Genomic DNA, 25,165 nt, shown 5'->3' with positions numbered 1-25,165 from the left:
AGAATGCCAGTTAAGAGGTTTTCAGAGTAATTCAACTGAATGATGAAAGTGAAGTCAATTAAAATAACAACAAGGGTATTGAAATTAAAGAATACATTATACGGGCAATATAAATAAATGATTATAAAACATTTGGGAATTAGAAGTGGAGGATAACAGAGAAGCAGGAATCATAGTCCTCAGGTATATGGACCGGACAATTAGGTATATAATGCCCAGATAAATAACACAGATGCATTCTAGGACTCCTTATGGAAAATGTGACACTGGGTCAGACTGTAATTGTTCGTCCTGTTGAGTTGGTATCTCTGACAGTGGGAAGTAGTTTCCCTCTAAGCTGTAATTGGAAGGTAAATGCACTGAAAGTCCAAGGTCCTGAGTATGATAAAGTCCAGCTTTGTAGCAAAATAGTGACGTGAAAATAGACAAAGATCAGAGGTCAAGATCACACAGATGGAAAGTCGTAGAGTTGCCATTGGAATGAGAATCTTTCTGACTCAGGAATCCAGGCCCTTAAACAGTATCCGATAACACATGCTGAAAGTTAAATTTCATTCCTATGATTTTTGGGGGACATAGTTTTCTGATTTAATTTTATCTCACTAGTAATAATGTCATAGTTTCCATTTTGTTTTTATACTCCACCAAGGAACAGCTACAGAAAAAACAAATCTGAGCATTTGATTCAGAGCACACCCATAAAACCTTGGTCTTGCTTTAGATACAGGTATCTTACATTTCTCATGTCTTCTGTATAGCCATCATTTTGAGACATTTTCGTTTCAATTTTCTCTTCATCATTTCAACTACGGATGATCCTGTATCATATGTATATAATAATACTGACATTGCTGATTTTACTATTTATCTCAATCTCATTTTTAAAGTATTTCTGAACCTAGTAAAAAATTGCTCACATAAAGACATTTTAAAAATGTCTTCTAAAAACTTAATAAATTATTTATTCTTCCTGTAATAGATACAAAAAAGACAGGTTTCAACTTTGGAAAAATGGGATATTTGCAAATTTTATTCATTCTTTCATTCCGCAGCTGTTTACTGAGCACCATTCCCCATGCAAGACACTGCAGATATAAAACTAGATATGGACCTTTCTTCCATGGATCTTTCATTGCTGAAGGGGAAAAGGACATCACACAACTAAGTAAACATAAGTTATAACTGTGGTTAGTCTAAACACAGGGGAGGTCTATGGCACTGCAAGTGTATATATCACAGGTGCTTGACTCAGCCTGAGAGGTCATTCCTTCTCCTTCCTTCCATCGTTGAGCCACATAATTTAATTTTAACCCCGTAGCTGAAGTGATCCCTTTAAAACAGAAATCAAATCATGCCCCTTTTATGCTCATTCAATGGCTATTTCATTCAAAATAAAAGCAAAACTTTGCCGTGGCCTACCATCCCTTTGTGACAGCCCTTTTGTGATCTTTTAGGCCCCTTTCACTAACATTGTCTTTGCTACTTCCCCTGAACTCACCTGGCCTCATAAGCCTCCTGCTGACACTCTTGGATTGCTCCCACCCAGGGCCTTTGCAGTCATCTGGAATATTATCACCCAGATATCCACATTGCTCTTAATCTTCAAGTCTTAGTTCCAATGACAACTTCTGAGTGAAGTCAGCCCTAATTATTCTAAACTGAACTCCTAGCAAACCCATGCCCCCTTGCTTTATATCCTTCTATAGATTTACCATATTGTATAATTTATGTGGTTATTAAATTTATTGTATATCTTTTACTGCTAGATATAACTTTCAGAAGACTGATCTATCTCCAGTGCTTAGTACAATTAGCATATGTTAGGTATTTAACAATTATTTGTTGAATAATACATGAGTGGCTCTTCTAAGAAAGTAATGATTGAATTGAGGTCTCAAGGTAAAAGTGAACAATTCAACATTTTAAAGGGAATAGTCAGAAACCACAATAAACAAGATTGTGGAAAAGGCCATTAATTTACTTTATCTGAAGTTAATAACAAAAATGTTTATGAAATGTAATTTATTCTCCTCTTGTATTTGTTAGAAAAAAAAAAATCAAGCATAAGATGAGAGATGCCACAGATTACTTCTCAATATTCTTACTTTGTTGTCTCCTGCCTTAGCCATGCTACTCTGAAATGTTAATAAGACTTTAGAATTCTTTCTGTTTATCCATTTGCTACACACCACATTGTCTCGTCTTTCATGCAGGAAAAAAAGGTGGAAGGGAACTCTTCTTAGGTAAAGAAGCACAGACACAAATTGAACAATTATGCAAGCAACATTACATGAAATATGTTTCAATAAAAATATCAAACTGATGGGACTAATCTCATTATCAACAGCTATACGGTTAACTAATAATGACCTGAAAGAGCTTTACTTCATGTTTAATTGATTTAATGCTGAATCAGATCACCCAAAGTCTCATAGCTAAACTCTTGCAGTGTGAGAGGTTCAGTTCATCATGCATCACAAATTTCAGGATAAGGAAAACGCGTGCATGCAAACGCAGACATGTACACACAGAGTCAAAGTCCACAAGCAGTAATAAAATGACCTACCTAATGCCACCCTTGCAGCTGAAGCATCGTAGTTAATCCAGAAGGAGACCCAGGAGAGGATGGTAATCAGGATGGAAGGCATGTATGTTTGCAGGATAAAGTAGCCAATGTTTCTCTTAAGCTTAAAGCTGAGAGATAACCTGGGATAGGAACCTAGAAAGGCAATTTTAGAACATCATCATTATCAATCAATATTTATAGGATACTTTTCTTTAACGGTCCATAAACAGTACATCGTCTCTCAATTCAGATTTAGCTCTTGGTGAAGGACACTTTCTTCTGCAAAAGTAGTCTGAGAGCCCTGAGTTTCTAATTACCAGGAGTTACTTAGTGTGGAAAGCATCCTGTACTCATCAGTAATTAAAAGAATTCCAGCTCTTCCCTATTCAGCCTCATAGAGTGAATCAAACATGGTCCTCCTCTGTAATTGTTAGGACAATTTGAGACAGTCTTTTTCTTCACTCTTTCAATTGTTTCTTAGTAAGTTCATCCTTTAAGTTAGTCTTACATGAGAGTGAGGCTGCATGTTCTGGCCATAGTAAAAGAAAACTCTTCTCAAGCCACAGATTGCAGTTTAAGTCTGTGATCAGTGGTGATGTTTCAGGGAATGTGGGTTTTTGTAGGTTTTCACGTACATGCATTCTTTTCTTTTATAATAGTTTCATTGCTTCCATTGGAGTTCTAAAAGTACACCTGATCCACCAAAAGGTGGAGAATCATTGCTTTTGAACAATATTTATGGGAGATACAACTAAAGAATCAGCTTCCTAAATCTGGGTCCTTTGATGGTGATGACCTGGGGAATTACCCTTTAATAAAACAAGATAACTAACAGAGCACAGTCTTAGACTATAGGAAGTTCACATGATAAGTAGCCAGGGAGAGGATATTCTCATTGTTTGGAAGAAAGCCTTGTTTAGTTTTTGGAGGGCTAGGCTAAGTGTCTGAATATGATAGTAAGAATATTCTAAGTAGGAACTCATTTTCATAGATTTTTAGGAATTCAGCAGACCTCAAACTTAGGAAAAGTTTCTGTTTGTTGTTGTTGCTTTAAAGTTAAAGGCAACTTTGTATTTTTATTAAGTCACACAGCTTTTGCCTGAAGTGGTTTGCAGGCACAAAAAGTATCTGACTTCTTAGCAGAAGAGCCATTACAGTATTAGTTATTTCTGTGCCTGTGGGGTTTATTTCAATAAGAAAAATATAAAGAAGCATACCTCTGTGGGTTTAATATTTTTGCCTAAATGAGTGTCTACCAAATGATTACTTTCCTCAGCTTAATTGCTACAAAAATGCAAAAATTTTGCTGATGAAATCAAGTATGACCATCTAAAATCTCCATACTGGAAGGATAAAGATGGCAAAGGCCTCGGGATAATCTTAACACCTGAAACAACTTTCTGTTCACAAAGGAGGTAAAACTGTGTAAAGAAATCCTTTGAAGAAAATATGAATTCCTCCCATCGTCTTTGGAGAATTTCACGTGATCAGACTTGAATGAACCGCAACTTGGCTTTCCCAGTGATTCAAGGGATTATGATCAATTCTATGGGAAGCATAATGTTATAATGTTGGGGAAGAGCTCTGAGTCAGGTCTTCCTCTTTCTCTTCCCGTATTCTTTCTAAAAATTAGTTGCTTCTCAAGCAAATGAGATACACTGAGATGATCCTCTCAGCTCTGCTGGGGTGGCTTCTGGAAAGTAATAGTATGGGTCCCTAGTGGAGCAATACGCTTCATGGGAAACTGAGGGTTTTCAGTGGATTTGTCTTCTAAAGTCGTTGTGCTTCCCTGGGACATAACTCTAATATAAGTGAACACGTTTAACAAAACATGGTGAAGATTATTTTCCCTTAACACTTTTCCATGATACAAACCTGTGGAAAAAACAACCTTCTTGGTGATAAGTTTGTAATCTACAATAGAGAACTGTGGAAGTTCAATTTTCGTTACTCCTGTTACTGCATTATCATCGCCACGCCAGTAAAATTCAATGTCATCAGTTGTGTATCCATCTGTGAAAGGAAACATACACAAGCACACACACAAATACAGAAAACAAAACATAACAAAAAAACAGACAAAACAGAAAAAAGAAACCTGTTTAGAAGATGAACTATATAAATAATATAAAGATATAGCTAAAGGCTGTTATGTGTTTGGTATCATACAAAACATTTCAAGTCTATTACTGTATTTTATCCTCATGACGATCTCATTAGGGTAGTATAATGAGGCCTATATTAGACTTACAAAAGCTTAGAGAAATTAACAGTATAGACTCTCTTGCAACTAGGAAGTGGTATAGTTGGGACTTAAACCCAGGTTTATCTGATTATGAATCCCATTCTATCAAACATTACCACATTATCATATAACATCATCACATAACCCTAGTTTTACTTTATGAGAAGATAAAATAAGAGAACAATAATTTAAACTATTAGTACAATGCTGAATATTAACAAATTCTCCCCCAATATAAAGCATATGAATTATAATACATTTGAATTTCAAGCCAGAAGTGATTATGAAGAATCATCTGTTCAATATTCATGTAGTTATTTGACTTTGTAACATATTTAGTTTCAAAGAAAATCTTCCACAGAAAAGTTCAAAACAACATTAACTTCAATCGCTTTGAGGAGTAGATATAAATGCATAGTGTACGTTGGACATGCACAGTGCATTTTGGAGGCATGCTTCCATTCATTCCACAACTATTTATTAAACGCCTACTATGCATATCAGGGCACAGTTGCTGGGGATAAGATTCTGTATAACAAAGACATATTCTCTGTTATTAATGATACTCTCAATTCACAGGGTGGACTACAATCTTAAGAAATGAGCACACATATAATCCTAGCTAGTAAGCAAACATGTAATAGCAATGAATAAGCACATATTAGATTGTAAACAGTGCTATACAGGGATGTATGCCACAAAATCCAGTGAATATTAATAATATCTTATAAATTCACCCACCCTCCAGAAAACCCCAAATAAAAAGCATATACCACATTTCATGTAAAGAGATATCACATTCATCTTTTCAAAGAACTTTTGCATCTGGATAGTTGATTTTTACAAGTCTGGGAGACAGGCAAGATGGATATTGCTCTGCCATTTCCAAAAACAACCCAACAAATTTAAAATACTGCTTAAATTCTTTGCCTTTTGACATGTGACTAGTCAGTGTGACAGGGATGACAAGAATACCAATCCTTGACTCTTAGCCCCAGATGATTTTCAACAAACCACCTCTCTTTCCTCCAAAGAGAGGGAGTTCAATCTTTAAAATAAGGTAGAAAAAAATGGTTTTTTTTCCAAAGAACTAGGATACCTTCAATTGCAGGATCTACATCAAACAGCACAGCTCAAGCTGTATGGTTTAGCTTTTCTAGAAATCTACAGTTCCGTTTTTTTCATAAGAGTAGCCACCTTATCTGATGCAGAACTACAGTTTTCTGGAAGAGTTATAGAGCATTTGAAATTCTAATACCACAACCGAAGGCCTCTGGATATAGTTAATGATTTTCAAAAGGCTTCTTTACTTGCAAACACCACAAACTATATTGAAATCAAAATTGTAGAGTTTTAATTGATTATACACCAGCAATATTGTATTAGTATGATCTAATGAAGAGCCATTTGCTTTGGTAGAAAGTCTTTTTTATGTAACTTTCATTTAAAAGTAAATTTCAGGGCAAGGCACAGTGGCTCATGCCTGTAATCCCAGCACTTTGGGAGGCCAGCATAGTAGGATCACTTGAGGCCAGGAGTTCAAACCATCCTGGGCAACATAGTGAGACCCTGTCTCTATGAAAAAATGATAAAAAATTGGCCAGGCATAGGCAGTACATGTCTATAGTCCTACCTACTTGGGAGACTGAGGTGGGAGGATTAAGTTCAGGCATTTGAGGTTGCGGTGAGCTATGATGGCACCACTGCACTCCGGCCTGGGTGGACAGAGTGAGACTCTGTCTCTAAATATATATATATATATATATAAATACATAAAAGTAAATTTCAGACTCAAGATTTCAACATACATTCCAGGTATTAAGTGAATTGAACAGTAGGCAAATTCTCAGAAAAGAGCCCCTCACTTCCCTCTAAAATTCTCTACCCAATCCTGAGAAGTGAGATGCCTATCCCATAGGATAACTGTACTTTTCCTATGATTTCAAATTTCCTAATGTGGTGACAAAATACTCAGTCTGAGGCTCCATGTCAAATGTAATCCAATTTCTTATCAGTTCTTTATCCATACCTCTCAGTTATGAAATAGTTCAGAGACAATGACAATCCTACCTTTGATAAACCAGCTTAAAATAACAAAAGGACTACAGCTCCTAAAATCAAACCAAGTACTCAGAAATGCACTGTAATTTTTATTATATAAATATGAAAAAAGGTATTTATGAAAAAAGATGGTAATCATGTTCCATGAAGTTACTCCTAACCAAGATTCTCCTTGGTTTTCCAAGATAGTAACTGGCAGCATGTTGCAAAATAACAACTGCCATTTATTGCGTTAGTTGGTGGTATATGCTAGGCACTTTGTTAACTAGACACCAGCCCTTTCTACAGAGAGCTAAAGCCTCTACTTCAAGGACACTGGGTTTAAGATGCCCAAGAAACCAGCCGAGATTCTTATTTAGCTAATCAGGAATTGGCGTGCTATCTGATTTTCTTTTTGATAAGCATTCCAGATAATTCTATTGTAGATGACACGTAAAAACACTGAGAACCACTTGTCTAGCAAATGAAAAAGATAATGATAGCAATTAAAATAAATGCAGTTATTTATTGAGTGTTGTTATTCATTTTACTAGGAAGTCTATTAAGCACTTCACTTTCATTATCTCATTTAATCTTCACAACAATCATTTTATAGGTGAACAGTATTTATATACATTATTTGAAATAATGAGCCCTGATCCTGCAAGTTAGTTACTTTTGTCGTTAACTCATCGTTGAGAAAACTGAGATTCAGAGATTAAGGACCTTGCTAAAAATCACACATCTGGCAAGTGATAGAGTAAGGACTTGATGCCATATCTATGTGACGGACCTCAAGGAAAGCATTTTTTCCACTGCATTCCCTGCTCCACCCACAGGCCATAAAAAATACATGCTATGTTCAAGAAATGTCCATTTTTGTACAAACAAATGCAGCCATCTTCCAAAGAAGAGAAAAGAAAAATGAAACACTCAGTATTTCTTACATAAAGAACTAGGTCTAAACTAATAGAGTATATGTGGTCTTCCAGGTTTCTTTCCTCCTAATCTTCCTCAGTATTTACCTTCTTTTATCCATTGCTATAAATATTATAACAGAAGCTTATCTGTAGGCAGAGAAATGCGAATGTCTATAGCATTTCAACCAGGTTATATAAGAGACGCTGATTAGTTTTCCAACAGCAGAAACATTATTAAGAACTGCAAACTTTTGGCAAAATGACAGTATTTGCTAGGCAATACCTTGTGTGGAGTAGGCACTCAGTAAACATTTATTAAATTAATAAAGCAATTATTTAATGCACATGTGAATTTGAGTTTCTGTTGCTTTATGTAAATGCTTTCTCTAGATGTTTATATATTGTAGAGGATCATGCATTGCATTTTTATTTCTGCCTCTTGCTCTTAGCATAGTGCTGGCACACAGTTAGCACTAAATAAACATTTTCTGAGTGAGTAAAGAAACACCTAATAAAGAGAACTCTTAAGAATAATTCAAGGTTCTTCATTATATATTTCTCCCTATGTATTAGTTCTTCCTAAGTTACTGCACATCTCTTTGTCTTCTGTTTCCTAACCTGTAAATTGTGACACCTAATATAATAATAATAGTCACTTCACAGAGCTGTCAGGCAGAAAAAAAAAAGAAAAAGATGTAAAATGCTTAGAACAGCACCAGCAGATAATAACGAATATTTCAGTTGATAGTTATTCAAACTGGAATTATTAAAAATGAATGCAAAACATATTTCGTGTCCCATTTTGTGGTTATTAAATGAATACACACAATTTGCACAATGGAAAACATAGCTGTTCAACCACACTTATAGAACCCTCCAACGTTTTGGAAATTGCTAATAAGAAGTTTCAAAGTTATTTTGATGTTTTGGGTTTTGGAATCTGACACAATAAGCAGCCCACTGTATTTACTTCTGGCTACTGCTAGTCTTAGAAAATCCAATCCTCTTGACTTCATTTTAGGCTAACGGAGAATAGAAGATTGTAAATGGAAAGCAAATGTTGCTATTGCATCATTGGTTTCTGAAGATGAAAGAGCAGTGAGCTCCATGACAGTTCCAAGATGGTCAAGTTAAAAGACAACTCGATATACTACGTAGGATTCGTTTAAAACAGACCTCGTTTTCTTCTTTTCTTTGGATATTCTCTGGAGGAATATTTAGCAGTCTCTCAAAGTGATTAAAAACTAAAAGAAAACATATGCAAATATATCTGACCTGACTTTTACAGGTTTCATAATAATGATGAATTAAAAAAAAAAATTAGATTTCTTTAAAAAGATATCAGAAGGTAATGCACTGAAGTACTTCATTAATGTACTGCAAATTAAACTCATCATTTATATTTTATTAATGGGATTCCAGAAACTGAGTCATTAAATAAGTTTGTATTATCGTCAAAAACATAAGACACATAATAATTCAGAGGGCTTATAAATAAACTAAAATACAAATTCACTGGCATTCACCTGAAGAAATTCAAGTTATATGAAATGTTACAAGCCTCTGCTCAGGAAGGACAAATATAAAAATCTATAAAATATATAAACATATGATATGAATGATAGATACGTTCTCTTTCAAACATTGATGAAAAATATGTATTATATGGGATCTAAGAAATAGAAATACCATTTTAAAGCATTTACATAATAACTAGATACGATCTCACAATTGTGACATTACCTGATCATATAACAGAGCATTTATTTATTTATTTATTTATTTATTTTTTTTTGGAGACGGAGTCTCTCTCTGTCGCCCAGGCTGGAGTGCAGTGGCCGGATCTCAGCTCACTGCAAGCTCCGCCTCCCGGGTTTACGCCATTCTCCTGCCTCAGCCTCCCGAGTAGCTGGGACTACAGGCGCCCGCCACCTCGCCCGGCTAGTTTTTTGTATTTTTTAGTAGAGACGGGGTTTCACTGTGTTAGCCAGGATGGTCTCGATCTCCTGACCTCGTGATCCGCCCGTCTCGGCCTCCCAAAGTGCTGGGATTACAGGCTTGAGCCACCGCGCCCGGCCATAACAGAGCATTTAAAAAAATTTTTTTCTCTGTTTACTGTCAATCTACATATCTATTTTGTTATCTACTAAGTCAATATTTCATTTTAGAATTGTTTTACTGTGCAAAAAATATGAACCTGTGCCAAGATATTAAACAGCAGGAACCAATGAGAACATTTAGAAGAGGTGAATTAATGCCACTATTTATTTTTTCTACTGGGAAATTAAGGTGACTTATTGTTCTCTCATTACTTATTTAAACTTTGTTTCTCATTTGGATTGGTAAATATTCTAGGATTGTATCCAGTATAGCAATTGTCACATAGCAGTTGCTTTAATCTGGTAATTTTGTCATCATAACCAACTGGCAATCAATGAGAACTATGGGTCAATGTTATTGCGATAGTTCACACTAATCATGGTGGTTTCAATCTTTTAAGAACCATCTTAAAAGGTGCATAAATTTAATGTGTACATCACAGCATTTTATGTGTACATCACAGCACTTTTTGAATAAAATACTTCATCATAAAATAATTTAGCACATACCCTCCATTTGTATCTAAAATGTTGTATAGTTACTATTATTAGTCTGTAAATAACTATTAGTAAAACTTGATTTCTGTTCTCAGAAACACTAACCTGTAATGTGCTTCATGGAAAAGGGTTACACAATCAATATATTTGGGAGTAACTACCCATTTTGGCTCCCTATTATAAAGTCATAAAACATTTAACAGTAGTTCAGGAAAACCTGCAATAAGTAATCTGCTTAATTTTACTTACTCCTGGAATATCCCAAATTTATTTAACCATATACATTTTTTAGCATAGAAAAATACCCTCCCTGGTATAATCATTCCATAAAATACTGGACTGCAATTATTCACACATTTTAGGGAAGTCATACACAGTGCTCTTTATTTGTGTCCCCTCGAAAGCTAGGTAAGCACTGGAGAAGACCCACAGTCCCTCAGAGACAGATTCTGATTTGTAGTGGGTTAACCATTTTTCCCTCCAAAAATGTTTCCAGGAGAGAAAAAAGTGGCCATAACATAGAGATAGAATTATCTTTTCATGAAGCAAGAGAGACAAATATTTCAGGGAAGCAGCATGATCGAATGTTCAGCCAGAAGGCAAGCATTCTTCTCATGACTAGCTTGAGTGACCATAATTAGAAGTCTGTCAGTCCACCACTAGAATGAAATCCACTCCATGCAAAGGCCTGTGTGCTCTGCAAAGGTACAGGACTGAGTGCAGTCGATGCCAATTAGAGTCACTGGGATATTTCGAGAGGCAGAGACAGACACACACTTGTCAGCCAGAACTCTTTCAACTCAATATCGAAAGTGTTCCGAAGACACTCTGAGTGATTGCTCTGACTCCTTAATTGCATCTTATTCTTCACTCTGCTCTTTAGATGAACTGCTAGACACACATTTTTTGCTGTCAAATCATTTCTAGACCTCAAGTAGCTCAAAATTATCGGCATAGGGTAGGTCAGGCTTGATTATCTAGTGGCGTCTTAGTAAAGACACCATCAAGTAAGTCATGGCCCAGCATTCAACCTTCATCAAAGATGACCTATTGTTTTTTTGTGTAAGTACAATTTTTTAAGTTCAAGTCTTATGATGTAGGAGAATAGGAAATCATTAATAAGCAAGTAAAATGTCAGATGGTGGACTTTAAAGACCATATCTTCATTCAGATTCCAATGCAAAACTGTGTATTTGCTGTCTTTGTACGGGAGCAGGGTGATGGGAGCTGTTTCTACAAATTTGGCTCTATAATTACATTTTCTTACTTATGTTTAGAGAGACTAAGCCATTAATCTACTGACCCAGGTAAAAGAAACCAGTTAATAATAATAAACAAAATAGCCACAACAGTGATAATATATAGCAGCTACCAACTATAGAGCCCTATGTACCAGGCACTGCCTTAAGCTCTTTATAAGGTTCCATCTCTATGGAGAACTGAAGCGTTATCGCTCTCAGGATTCTTCCCCTTCATCTAACCTTGATTTATCCATATGCATGAACTCTAAGTCCTGAAGTAACATTGACAAGTCAGAAAACCTTTGGCATAAAGAGTAGGCCAATGCTTCTTAAGCTGATGTGCACAGAAATCACTTGAAGATCCTGTGAAAATGCAGATTCTGATTTAATAAGTGAAACCCCAGATAGTGAAATTCTAATAAACTCCCAGGTGGTGCTGATGCTATTTGTCCATGGACCATCCTTAGCGTATCAGGAGATTGGGAGATTTTTACTGAGTGTAAGTCATTTGCCATGTGGTAAGTGTCAGGCAAGAAAAATCTTGGATCTAGCCATATCCAAAGAAGAACAAGGATTTTTTCTGAACAAAAGTTTTCATAAACTCCAACATTAAAATATTTTTTCCTAGTCCGATCTCCTTTACAAGGAATAGAAGGAAACGTTGCTGATGCTGTCTCTATTCAGGGGCATGGTTTCCTTAAATAGTCTATGACCTACACTCATCAATAGCAGAAAATACAGAGATGGGGCTAGGTCCAAAATTTTTCTGCAAATTTGTATTCATGCCAGTTTTATTTAAATATTTTGCCTCATTAGGCTAAGAATACTACATTCTGGCATTGGATTTCTGCATCTTTTATTCATATTCTTCAATAGACTTGTCAGTAACCTTTTAGGGTTTCTGCCTTCCTCCAATATTTATACTACATATGCTGCTACTATTTTTTTTTTTAAGTTGATGGGAAATAACAGATGCTGGTGAGGCTGTAGAGAAACAGGAACGCTTTTACACTGTTGGTGGGAGTGTAAATTGGATCAACCATTGTGGGAGACAGTGTGGCTATTCTTCAAGGATCTAGAAACAGAAGTACCATTTGATCCAGCAATTCCATTATTGGGTATATACCCAAAAGATTATCAATCATTCTACTATAAAGACCCATGCACACATATGCTTATTGCAGCACTGTGCACAATAGCAAAGACTTGGAACCAATCCAAATGCCCATCAATGGATAGACTGGATAAGGAAAATGTGGCACATATACACCATGGAATACTATGCAGCCATAAAAAAGATGAGTTCATATTCTTTGCAGGGACATGCATGAAGCTGGAAACCCATCATTCTGAGCAAACTAACACAGGAACAGAAAACTAAACACCACATGTTCTCACTCATAAGTGGGAGCTGAACGATGAGAACACATGGACTCAGGGAAGGGAACATCACACATGGGGGCCTGTTGGGGGATTTGGGGCTAGGAGAGGGATAGCATTATGAGAAATACCTAATATAGATGATGGGTTGATGGGTACAGCAAACCACCATGGCATGTGTATACCTATGTAACAAACCTGCATGTTCTGCACATGTATCACAGAACGTAAAATATAATTTAAAAAAAAGAAAAAAAAAGTTGATCAGTATACTTAATATTTATGCACTTTGTATCTTACAGCTCAATAAAAATTTTAAAAGATAAAAAAAGTTTATGATAAATTTCTATGCTTTATAAACTAAAACAGAATAATAATTAAAAAAAAAAAAACATAGAAAATTCCTTGTTGGATATCCCAATTGGGAAAGTGAGAATTTCCCACTTCAATTCAACTTCAATGCAAATTCTTCAGGCATTCAAAACTCCATCACTCTAGCTTCTACCTGCAGCCTCATTTTCTATTATTCTTATTCTTTTTCCAAATCTCTCATCTTTTGCTCACACTCTTCAGCAATCCTCAGAAATCCTTTGACCTCAAGGTACTGGTTCAAGTTATTTCAGTTACTTAAAATATCTTCCCCTTTCACATCAACTGTCTGCACCCTTTAAAGACAGATTTCAACTTCCAACTTTCCCAAGACACTATCTTGTTTTCCTTAAGTTGCAATTGTTCTATCTTTACTCCTCTGATATTTCCACAGCACTCTAGTGGAATTTCTACAAGTGTGGTTCTCACAGGTGGTTTTGCATTAGAGGATTTGTGGATGTTTGTTGGATAGTCTTCCCCCTCTAGACTATCTTTCAAGAAGGTGAAGAACCATGTCCAGTCCTTCTCTGTAGCTCTTTTCCTTCTTAATACAGGTCTTAACTCAGAGTGGCACTCACCCAAGTTTGCTGAACTGAGCTGTCAACATGCTAATCCGTTTACTTGTGGCTCCTCAGATCCCCCTCTGAGAATGCAGTGATGAGCAGATGTCATTCGCTGAATTGCAAGGTAGTCGGATTGCAATCCTAAGCATCATTAGTGGCTTGGGATATGGAATTCACATGTATTTGTCTTAGAGTATCAGAGTCATTAAAAGAAAGGCAATGCTGCCAGTACCCGTTTATAAAAAGTAGCTACCAAGTTGGAGTAAAGGCCTCTGTGTTGAGGGAAACTTCTTGATGTTGCTGACTTTTAATTCGTATTTTCATTCCTAAGTTGAACAAAAGCTTCGTTTGAATGGCCATGACCCTCTGATAATGATTTTCTCTGGCCTGATAGATTTTGGAAACCACTCTGTCACAATTGTCTCCAGAGAGAGCTGATACCTACAGCTCAAATGGAATAATGTTCCCTGGTGAAAATAGTCACACAGAAGAGTTGGTTAACTCAAAAGTGATAATGGAAGATGTTTAAATTAACAAGGCCAATTGAATGGTCCAGGTGATATGCACAAATGTGCAATAAAGTGTCATCAACTGTTACACCAACATATCTGCTTTCTAATAAGAGGTAACAGAGAAAGTAAAGTCCTATCTGAATGATGTAGGAACTGGTCTGCGTCTCTCCATCTTAACCCATTCTTTTGCACATCTTCACTGGGATAGGGGTCAGCTGAAGACTTGCTTATTTAAGGAATTGCAGGCAGAATGCTCCTGAAGATAAATTTTGGGTCTAAAAGAGTTATTAGTCTGTAATATGGACTGTTAGCATGTATCCTGAATAATAAGACAAATTTTCATACTGTCCCTAAACTCTAGATGTGAACCCTTATCTGTGCTATCCTCTATTAGCACTCAGTACATTTAATTGAAATTATCTGGTAAGGATTTTATCTTTTTTACTCAACTATGAGTTCTTATTTAAACAAGGAGCACACATTCTTAAAATCTGTAACCATGGCTTAGAGCAGAAAGGAGGCAAGTATCAGATATTCAGTACATATTTACTGAGATAGACTGAACTTGTGTTAGGAGAAAGGGCTTATGTAAATAGCAGGAGAGAGTCCTTGGAGGTGGACAGCAGGACTGCTGCTCAAGCAGACATATATGCACAGTTAAACATGGCATTGCTATTTTGTCTAGGAGAGTCAGTTCAATGAATTGATCTAAAGCATGAGCTTTTTAAATGGCCACTAGCTAATATTTCTAAAGCATTTCTTGTGTGAAGCAAAGTACTTTACATGCATTGCCTCATCTAATCGTTAATAGAATCCTTTAACGGAGAAACTATTTTTCTTATTGTACAGATGAAGAATGTGCAAGTTAAAAAGGTTAAGTGACTTGTCCAAATGCCAGAAATGAGGATTGAACTCAATCTGCTTTAACACTGAAATCCAGTCCCATAGTTGCTACATTTAACACTTGACACTATTATTCGAAGCCATATTTTTGAATTATTTTGTAAAATTACAAAAAATTCTGTAATTATGTGCACTCTACTTTGTAACGTGACTTTGCAGCTCCCCGCACGCAGAGGTAGAGTATTTCCCCATGCCTTGAATGTGAGCTGCCCTTGCTACTTGCTTTAATCAAAAACAGTATCCTTGGGCCAGGTCTAAGCTTATGCTGCAAACAGGCCTTGGATAGCCTGCTGTATGATTAGGGCCATGTGACTCAGTTACCTTCATCATGGAAGCCAGCCAGACAGTCTTCAGCCCACCTCTGTGAGGACCACAGATACATATGTGAGCCCAGCTAAAATCAGCTGGGCCTGGCTTGGATTGGCAGAACCTCCCAGTCGACCTGACTTCTGAGTGACAATAAATGTTTTTTGTTTTAATCTACTAGGTTTTGGGTTAGATTAAAAAGTAGCAAAATCTAATAGAGAATGCTAGGTTCTGTAGAAAACAGAAAACAAACCATTTTTTCCCCATTCATTGGGCGATTTATACATCTTTACCTCCAGGATGACATTCATAATCACAGCTGGACATTGCTAAAGGGAATCTCCAACTGGTTTTATGAATACTATAGGTTAAGCCATATGATACAACACAAATCAGAAGACCTACCTAGGTTCCTGTCCCTGCCCTCCTATACATGAGCTGTAGAATTTTGAGCAAATCATACAGTCTTTATAGAGTTAAGTTTCTATATCTGAAAAAAATTGTTATTCTAAAAGAGCAATTCTCAACTTTTTGGTCTTAGAACCCCTTTATACTGCAACATTATTAAGGATTACAAAATAATTTTGTTTATGTGGGTTATAGCATTTCATATTTACCATGTTAGGAATTAAAACACAAATTTAAAAATATTTATCATTAATTAATTGAAACTAACAAAAATGATCCTATTATCTGATGAATATAATTAATATTTTATGAAGAATAACTATATTTTCCAAAACAGAAGAAAATTAAGAAGACTGTATTGTTATAAATTTCTGTAAATCTCCTTAATGTTAATGATTAACAGAAGATAGATGGATTCTCAGATTCTCATATTAGTTTCTACATTTATTTTTGAAATACCTTATTTCATTTAGCCCCTGGAAAACATGACTGTACATTGTGAAAAAATGAAAGTGAATAAGGCAAGTAAAGTCTTGGTTTTGTTACGAAGAAAGTGTTGACCTCAAGGACACATCAAAAGGGTCTCAGAAACCCCCAAGTGTCTCTGGACCACACTTTGAGAATTATAGTTCCAGAGGATCTGTAATCTAAAATCCTGTGATTTAATTAAAATTACAAATAATTCATTAAAATTTTAATTATTAAAAATTACCAAAAACTAGCCAACTTGTCTTCCTCTGTAGTAGAAGCAAACATAATATACTTTTGAATAGCTAGGGATTTAAAGATCATTTTTACATTTTAGACTAAATTTATATATATATATTTGAAAACGTTTAAATTTAATTTAACTCATTTGGTTATCCTTTGATGAAGTGGAGCTTGCATATTTTGAAAAGGAAACTAATGCGTTTATATATAATTGAAGCTAGTGTTCATTCATATCAGACTATCGACCCACTGAAAGGCGTACATATGTGAATAAGTGAATTGTGAACTCTCTTCATATGCCCCTTAAATACCTATGCAAATTAATTCACACAAACAAGACTCTGAAAGTGACTTCATTAGTGCCGGCCAAGGAGTTACCATTTGGGGCTTCTTGCATAGAATAAAAAATTTTCATCTCAAAAAACAGTTATGCAGAAAATAGCTCAAGTAATACAAAAAGCCTTGACCAATATTTATGCAAATCTGTTCTTTTCTAAACTACTAATTACATTCTTGGCTTCAGGAAAAAAAATTCCTTAAATAAACTTTAAAAAAAAAAACCCAAAACAAAATACAAGACCTATGAGAGATATTAAATGATTATTAAGATATTAAAAATTAAATAATTGCTATTTATTAAAGAATCTTCAAGACCCAAACTCAGCCAAGATAAATGCAACATCCTTAGATATTTATAGTACTTGTATTCAAGTTGAATATGGAATTAGTATGCTGTGGTGATTTGAATGATATGTACACAAATTCTTTGATAGTCCACAAATGGTGGAACTTAATTCCCCTCCCCTGGAGTGTAGGCTGTATTTATTGATGCACTTCTGAAAAAAAGAATACGAAAGAGGTGGTGATATGTTTCTTCTGAAATTAGGTTATAAAAAGATGGAAGGTTCTGTCCAGGATTTCCTTGCAGCCTTTTTCTGTCATTCTGATTTCTTGCTCTTCTATGTCGTAAACTGCCCCATGGAGAGACTCGCATGGTGGGAAACTGAGGGAGCTCTCCAGATAACAGTCAGAAGAACTGATGCCCTTTTACAACAGCCTGCGGGAAACTTAAGCTTGCCACAACTGCTTAAGTGGGTTTGAAAGAAGAGCCTTTCCTGTTTGGGCTTTCGAATGAGACCACAGCCCCAGAAAACAGCTTGATGGCAACTTCATGGGAGACCTTGAGCTGGAATCCCCTAGCTAAACCAATCCTTATTTTTGATCCTCAAAAGTTATAAAATAAGAAAGGTCTGTTTTAAGCTATTAAGCTTTAGGGCAATTTGATAATCAGAAGTAAATGAATAACAAACCTTTTCATAATAAAAAACTCTTAGCAAATTAAGTATAGAAGGAATGTAGTCAGAACGATAACGGCTGTCAATGACAAACCCACAGCTAACATTCTACTTAATGGAGAAAAGTTTAAAGCTTTTATGCTAGATAGGGAATAAGACAAGGATGTCTCATAGGGAATAAGACAAGGATGTCCACTCTTGCCCCTTCTATTCAACTGGAAGTCATAGAGCAATTAGGCAAGAGAACATAAAAGGCATCCACACTGGAAAGGAAGAAGTTAAATTGTCCCAGTTTGCAGATGACATGATATATACAGAAAATCCAAAAGGTGCCACCAAAAATTTTTTAGAGCTAATAAATTCAATAAAGACTCAGGAGATAAAATCAGCATAAAAATCAGTAAAGTTTCTGTACACTAACAACAAAGTAACCAAAAAAAGAAATCAATAAAACAATCCAATTTACAATAGCTAAAAAATAAAATTAAGAATAAATTAAACCAAAGAGGTTAAAGACCTGTACACAGAAAGCTATAAAACACTTATAAATACATTGAAGATGATACAAAGAAATGAAAAGATAGCACATTTTTATGGCTGAGTGTCAACATGACTGGATTGAAGGATGTTCCTGAATGTGTCAGTGAGGGTGTTGCCAATGGAGATTAACATTTGAGTCAGTAGACTGGGAGAAGCAGACCCACCCTCAATCTGGGTGGGCAACATCTAATTAGCTGCCAGTGCGGTCAGGATAAAAGCAGGCAAAGGAACACGGGTAAGGACTAGACTGACTAAGTCTTCTGGTCTCCATCTTTCTCCCATGCTCCATGCTTCCTGTCCTCAAACATCAGACTCCAAATTCTTCAGCTTCTGGACTCTTGGACTTACACCAGTGAATTTCCAGGGGGTCTCAGGCCTTTGGCCACAGGCTGCACTATTGGCTTCCCTACTTTTGAAATTTGGGGACTGGCTTCCTGGCTTCTCAGCTTGCAGATGGCCTATTGTGGGACTTCCCCTTGTGATCATGTGAGTCAATTCTCCTAATAAAGTCCCCTTCATATATTCATCTATCCTATTAATTCTGTCCCTTTAGAGAATACACACATGTTCATGAGTTGGAAGAATTCAAATTATTAAAATGTTCATACTACACATTAAATGCATTCCTTATCAAAATTCCAATGATATTTTTCCAGAAATAGAATTAGCAATCCTAAAGTTCATAGGAAATTACAAAATACATTGAATAAACAAATCAATTTTGAAGAAAAAAGAACAAAGCTGGAGGCATTATACTATCTGACTTCAAAATATATTACAAAGCTATAGTAATGAAAATAGCATGGTACTGGCATAAAAACAAACACATAGACAAATGGAACAGAATAAGGAGCCCAGAAATAAATCCATATATTTATAGCCAATTTATTTTTAACAATGATGCCAAGAACACATAATGGGGAAGGACAATCTCTTCAATAAATAGCATTGGAACAACCAGCCATGCATATGCAGAAGAATGAAATTAAAACCCTTGTTTCATGCCAGATATAAAAATCAACTCAAAATGGACTAAAGACTTAAAGTAAGACCTAAAAATGTAAAACTACTAGAAGAAAACATACGGTTTTCAGAAAAGCTCCATGACATTGGTCTGGGCAATAATTTTTGGAGCTATTACCCAGAAAGCACAGGCAACACAAGCAAAAACATACAAATGAGAATATATCAAATTAAAAGGCTTCTGCATAGCAAAAGAAACAATCAACAGATTGAAGAGATAACCTACAGAATAAGAGAATGTATTGCACACCATACTTCTAATAAGGGGTTAATGTCCAAAATACAAAAGGAACTCAAACAACTCAATAGCAAGAAAACAAATAATCTGATTAAAAAATGAGCAAATAACCTAAATAGACATTTCTCAAAAGAAAACATACAAACGACAAACAGGTATATAAAAATATGCTCAATCTCACTAATCATCAGAGAAATGCAAATTAAAACCACAGTGAGATATCACTTCATGCCTGTTAAGATGGCTATTATCAATAAGACAAAAGATAAGTATTGGTGAGGATGTGGAGAAAACAGGACACTTGTATAACACTGGTGAGAACGTAAATTTAGTACAGCCTATGGCAAACAGCATAGAAGTTCCTCAAAAACTTAAAAATAGAACTACCATATATATAATCCAGCGATTGCACTACTGGGTATATATCCAAAGGAACTGAAATTAGTATGACAATGAAATACCTGTACTCCTATGTTCACTGAAATACTATTTATAGTAGCCAAGATATAAAATGAACCTGTGTCCATCAATGGATAAGTGGATAAAGAAAATGTGGTATACTACTCACAATTAAAAAGACAAAAAAAAAAAAAAAAATCCTGTCATTTGCGACAATATGAATGAACCTAGAGGACATTATGTTAAGTGAAATAAGCCAGGAACAGAAAGACAAATATTGCATAATTTCACTTATATGTGGAATCTAAAAAGTTGAATTCATTTAAGTAGAGAGTAGAATAGTGGTTACCACAGGTTGGCAGGAGTGGGACTGGGGAGATGGTAGTCAAAGGTTACAAAATTTCAGTTAGATAGGAGGGATAAATTCAAAAGATCTATTGTCCCACATTGTGGCTGTATTTAATAACAACATATTTTATTCTTGCAAATTGCTGAGAATTGTGACTATAGTTAATAACAACATATTTTATTCTTGAAAATTGCTGAGAATAGATTTTATGTGTTCTCATTGCAAAAAATAAGTATGTGGGGTAATGTGTATGTTAATTAGCTTGAGTTTGTTTATTCTACTATGTGTACATATTTCAAAACTTCATGCTGTACATAATAATTTTACATATATACCATTTTGTCAATTAAAAATTAATAAATAAAAAACGAATAAACCTGTTATCTTGGAAACGGCCACACGGCCTTAGTACAAACACTAAGAACTAACGCAATTTTCAGAAAATCAGGTAGATTTCCATTCAAATTCTGCCTACTTTCTAGTAAGTCACTAAAGCCTAACTACTGTAAAAAAGCCAATGATACTGCTTATACTTTCCATGTTGTTCTGAGAACTATAGAAAATACCTGCAAAGCAATTAGAACACTGTCTTAATGATTACTGGCTATTATTATTCTGATTACTTATATTTATAGCTAACGCAAAATATTTATTTTTAATTTTAGATAGTTTAACAATTAAGCTTCCAATACAACTTTTGGCTTCAGTTCAAATTAGAAAATAGTTGTTTATTTCTTATGCACAATCTACTAAGTGCTCACTCAGGGATTTGGAATTGGGCAAATCACTTAATCTGCATTGTCAGTGAATACTAAGCACATTAACAATATCTGATAGAGTAATATACCTCCTCTTGCAGGGCTGGACAGAGTAGTAAAGGAAGGAGTACCTTGGCCACTACCTTTCCAAACTCAGTAAACCAGTTAAGAATGGGGAAGCCCCTTCCCTCCACATTGGTTATTGACAACTACAGGAACTTTGCTCATATCCTAACCGAAAAGTAATTAGGTCAGTGATTTCAAACTGATAAATATCAAAAGCAAGCTCAAAATTTCAAGATGATGAGGCGTTTAGGTGAGGTGTGCAAGCTGTTACTGGCCTCCTGAATTGCAGCTCTAGTACTTACAACTTGAATCTGTAACCCAGTTTGTCTAAGACAAGTTGCCTAAATGTCTAAAAATAATCAAGGCAGTATATTTGATTTAGTAGCAGATAAGTCCAATGTACATGGTGTCTTTGTGTTGACTCTACCAATCTAAATCAACTGTTTTATTAGTAGTTTTCTATATAAAACTTGGATATTCTTTAGGATCCGACATTAAAGCAAACTAGCAACAATGATTTAATAAAGCAAAACAAAAAACCTAAAGTACTAAAAGGTATTTCTTTAGTCCGCAAGGATTGTGCAATTGCAGATAATAGTGTAATTTTTTGACAGAAGCAAAACTCAGTTGATTTTTCAGATCCAAGGGGCAGTTTTCTCCAAACTACATTATCTTTATAGAGCTACAGTTTCACACACAAATGGTTTCTACGATGAGAGAGAAAAGTAAAAGACTAATATTACCAACTCAGCAAATTGGTATTTCAGACAGTAGCACTAAGACTTAGAGGATGATCTGCCTCTACAGTCTCCTCAGATTTTGTTGGGCCATCTACAGTCTCCTTAGATTTTGTTGGGCCACCAAATCACCTATAGAACCTACAGAACCTGCTAAATATGACTAGTCCTGGGTCAAACTGTGTAGACCTGAGGTTGGACCTAGGAGGCTACATATTTAATAAACATACCACACCTCTATACATAGAGTGAAACTCTGCTCTAAAGTTTGAAACATTCTTTAAAATAGATCAAGAATGTCCTATTTATATATACATGCATATATTTACATATTCTTAGATATGGGGTATCCTGGGACTCTGAGACTCTCTAATATTTAAATCTGTATCTAAGAGAATGAATAACAGATATATCTGCAAATATGACACAACCGCATCCCAAAAGGAAAGTCTAGCAAATTCTATGGGCTCTACCTCCAAAATATATTCACCAAATTCTCCTTGTCTCCCCCAGCTGATATCATAGACCATGACTACATCATCTCATGCTGCGGAAAATGATATAGATGCCTAACTTGCTTGCCTGTTTCCACTTTTACCCCCTTACAATCTGTAGTGGGAAGTGAGCTTAAAAAACAGCAACAAGCAAACAAAACACTAACTATGGCACCTGGCTCAAAATCTCCGAAAAGCTTCTCATTTTACCATATAAATAAAACAAACCTTTTTACACGATCTGACTTCGTTCCTGTCCACCTCTTTGAGGTCATCTATTAAGACTAATTCAAAAAAATTATTACTTTTGTAATTTAAAGTAATTAATTACTTTTTGCAATTGCTTTTAGTTGCAAAAACTGCAATTACTTTTGTACCATCCTAATATTACTACTTTTTCCCCTGTTCTTTAAGTCAAACTATACTGGTCCTCTTTAGTTTGCTAATTCTTGTCTCTTAGCACTTGCCTTGTATTCCCTTTGTGAAGATCTCTACATGGATGCTTCTTATTCCTCATTCAGGCTTTAGTTTCAATGAACTCCTCATAAAGCCTGACTTCTCTGCCTTATACTAAGATGTCACCCAGGTCCCCTATAATAATTGCTTTTTATAATATTTCCTTGGTTGATTTTCTTTATAGTTGATCATTCAGAAATAATATTCTCGACTAATTAATTCCATTATCTGCCTCCCTGAACTAGAATATAAATTCCTAGAGGGCAAAAATGTGTCTATTCTGTTCACTGTGACATATATATAATATATAGAAAATATATAAAATATGTTATATAAAAATACATTAAATATATAGTATATATGATATAATATATACATATAACAATATATAACGATGTCATAATTGTCACAGTTGTGTATATATAACATATATACATACATATGTATATAACACACACATATATAGCACCTATACACATACATATATGTATGCACATTGTATATACATATCAAATGGCATAGTCATTGCATATATATATATATATATATATATATATATATATATAAAACAACTGTGACATTGTTTGGAGCACAGTAGGTGCCATATAACTGTTTTTGAATAAATAAGCTCTACTGATTAACATTTACACAATAGAAAAAACTGGTTTCTTTATCTGCTATGTGTTCAAAGTAAACCATAAACATCTTTAGTAGGTATGTAGTAAAAATCTATCAGATTTGTAACTGATTAAAAAAAAGGATCTGACTCAAACCATGTCAAACATATATACACAGATAGAAAGTTATTCTGATGGTTCCTATTTAGATGGAAGCTTTGCCATTTTGCAATATGTATAGGAGTGTTTGAAGGTTTTAGTATCCAACCTACAGAAGAATAGGTCTTCTCAGTTTATTCTTCATGCAAAAGGTTTTTATTTATACCAGAAAAAATATCTTACTCAAGAACTGACTTTAGTTATTAATTTGCTGACATACCAACTTTAGTTCTCATTCCTTATTTTGCTCTCAACCTCAAGTTTCTCCAACATTAGAGGGTACATGGCTGGATATGTGGTTTTAGGAAATAAAAAGAGCAAGGATGAGGCAATTTAAATTTGAAAACAGAATTTAGAACCAATGACATACACACGAATAGGATCAGGTGAAGGCAACAGCAGACTAATATCTTGTGACTTTTTCAGATGTGCAAACTTACCCAAATTTAAGCAAATAGTAACTTGAATAGGCTAACGAGACAATGTGTTTTAAGATGTATTGTAGTAAGAAATCACCAGAATAATTCTATGTATTTTTTAAGTAGCAACATTACCTACAAGGCCCTATGTGATTTGAATCTGCCTTCTGTCTTTGTAATTTATTCTAGAATTGCAGCACATTAAAAAGGATGACCATAGTGGATAGATTCAGGTTTCTCTGCCCATCCAGAGCCAACCTTATTGGGCACTGCTCCTCTCCATAGCCCCTGATGAACCAAGGACTATGTACTCATGTTTAGCATGGCTAATTGTCCCTGGGTGGACATCTGTTTTAGGCTGTATCAATCATATTCTTTTCTTAAAAATGTGGACTCACAAAGAGTGAGTCAGTTCATTCATCAGCGGAATATGAAAAGGTCATGGTTTGGAAAGGGCAAAGAGGATAGCAACAGAGAGACCAACTGCCTATGAGAAACTGGAGGAAGTCAATACACAGTGGCAGAACAATGAATCGCAGGTGTCATGGAAAACGTGCACAGGGATCCTGAGCAAAACAGAGACGCAGAGAGAGAAACACAGAGAGGCACTCTTTGTTCCCAAAGCCTGCTTTGAGTCCTAGTGCTCAAAGAACCTTGGATATTTTTGGAATACTGGATTTTCCCAAAGAATCTTGGGCATCCTATTCTGGAATGTGTCTGAGATAGCTTGTTGTGTTCCTATTCAATAAATATTTATTTAGTGCATCCTATGTGCCAGGCAGTTCTCTTGGCACTTACGCACATTGGTCAAAACAAAAACAAAAACCACGGATTAAAAATATCTGCCCTCACTG

The 25,165-nt window shown here is 35.3% G+C and overlaps 1 protein-coding gene across 3 annotated transcripts in view; it reads right to left on the bottom strand.

Moving 5' to 3' along the window:
* GABRB2 (gamma-aminobutyric acid type A receptor subunit beta2) overlaps positions 1-25,165 on the bottom strand; it is a 271,096-nt gene that overhangs the window by 50,318 nt on the left and 195,613 nt on the right. For all 3 annotated transcript variants that reach the window (XM_050794804.1, XM_050794805.1, XM_050794803.1), the window contains exons 7-8: positions 4,442-4,579; positions 2,567-2,719 (exon numbers count right to left, since the gene is read on the bottom strand). In XM_050794804.1, the coding sequence (XP_050650761.1) occupies positions 2,567-2,719; positions 4,442-4,579 (291 nt within the window). The remainder of the gene's footprint in view (positions 1-2,566; positions 2,720-4,441; positions 4,580-25,165) is intronic.

This window comes from Macaca thibetana, chromosome 6, assembly GCF_024542745.1.
Source record: "Macaca thibetana thibetana isolate TM-01 chromosome 6, ASM2454274v1, whole genome shotgun sequence".
NCBI lineage: Eukaryota > Metazoa > Chordata > Mammalia > Primates > Cercopithecidae > Macaca > Macaca thibetana.
The sequence above is the reverse complement of the archived record's forward strand: the minus strand, read 5'-3'. Positions and strand labels throughout refer to the sequence as shown.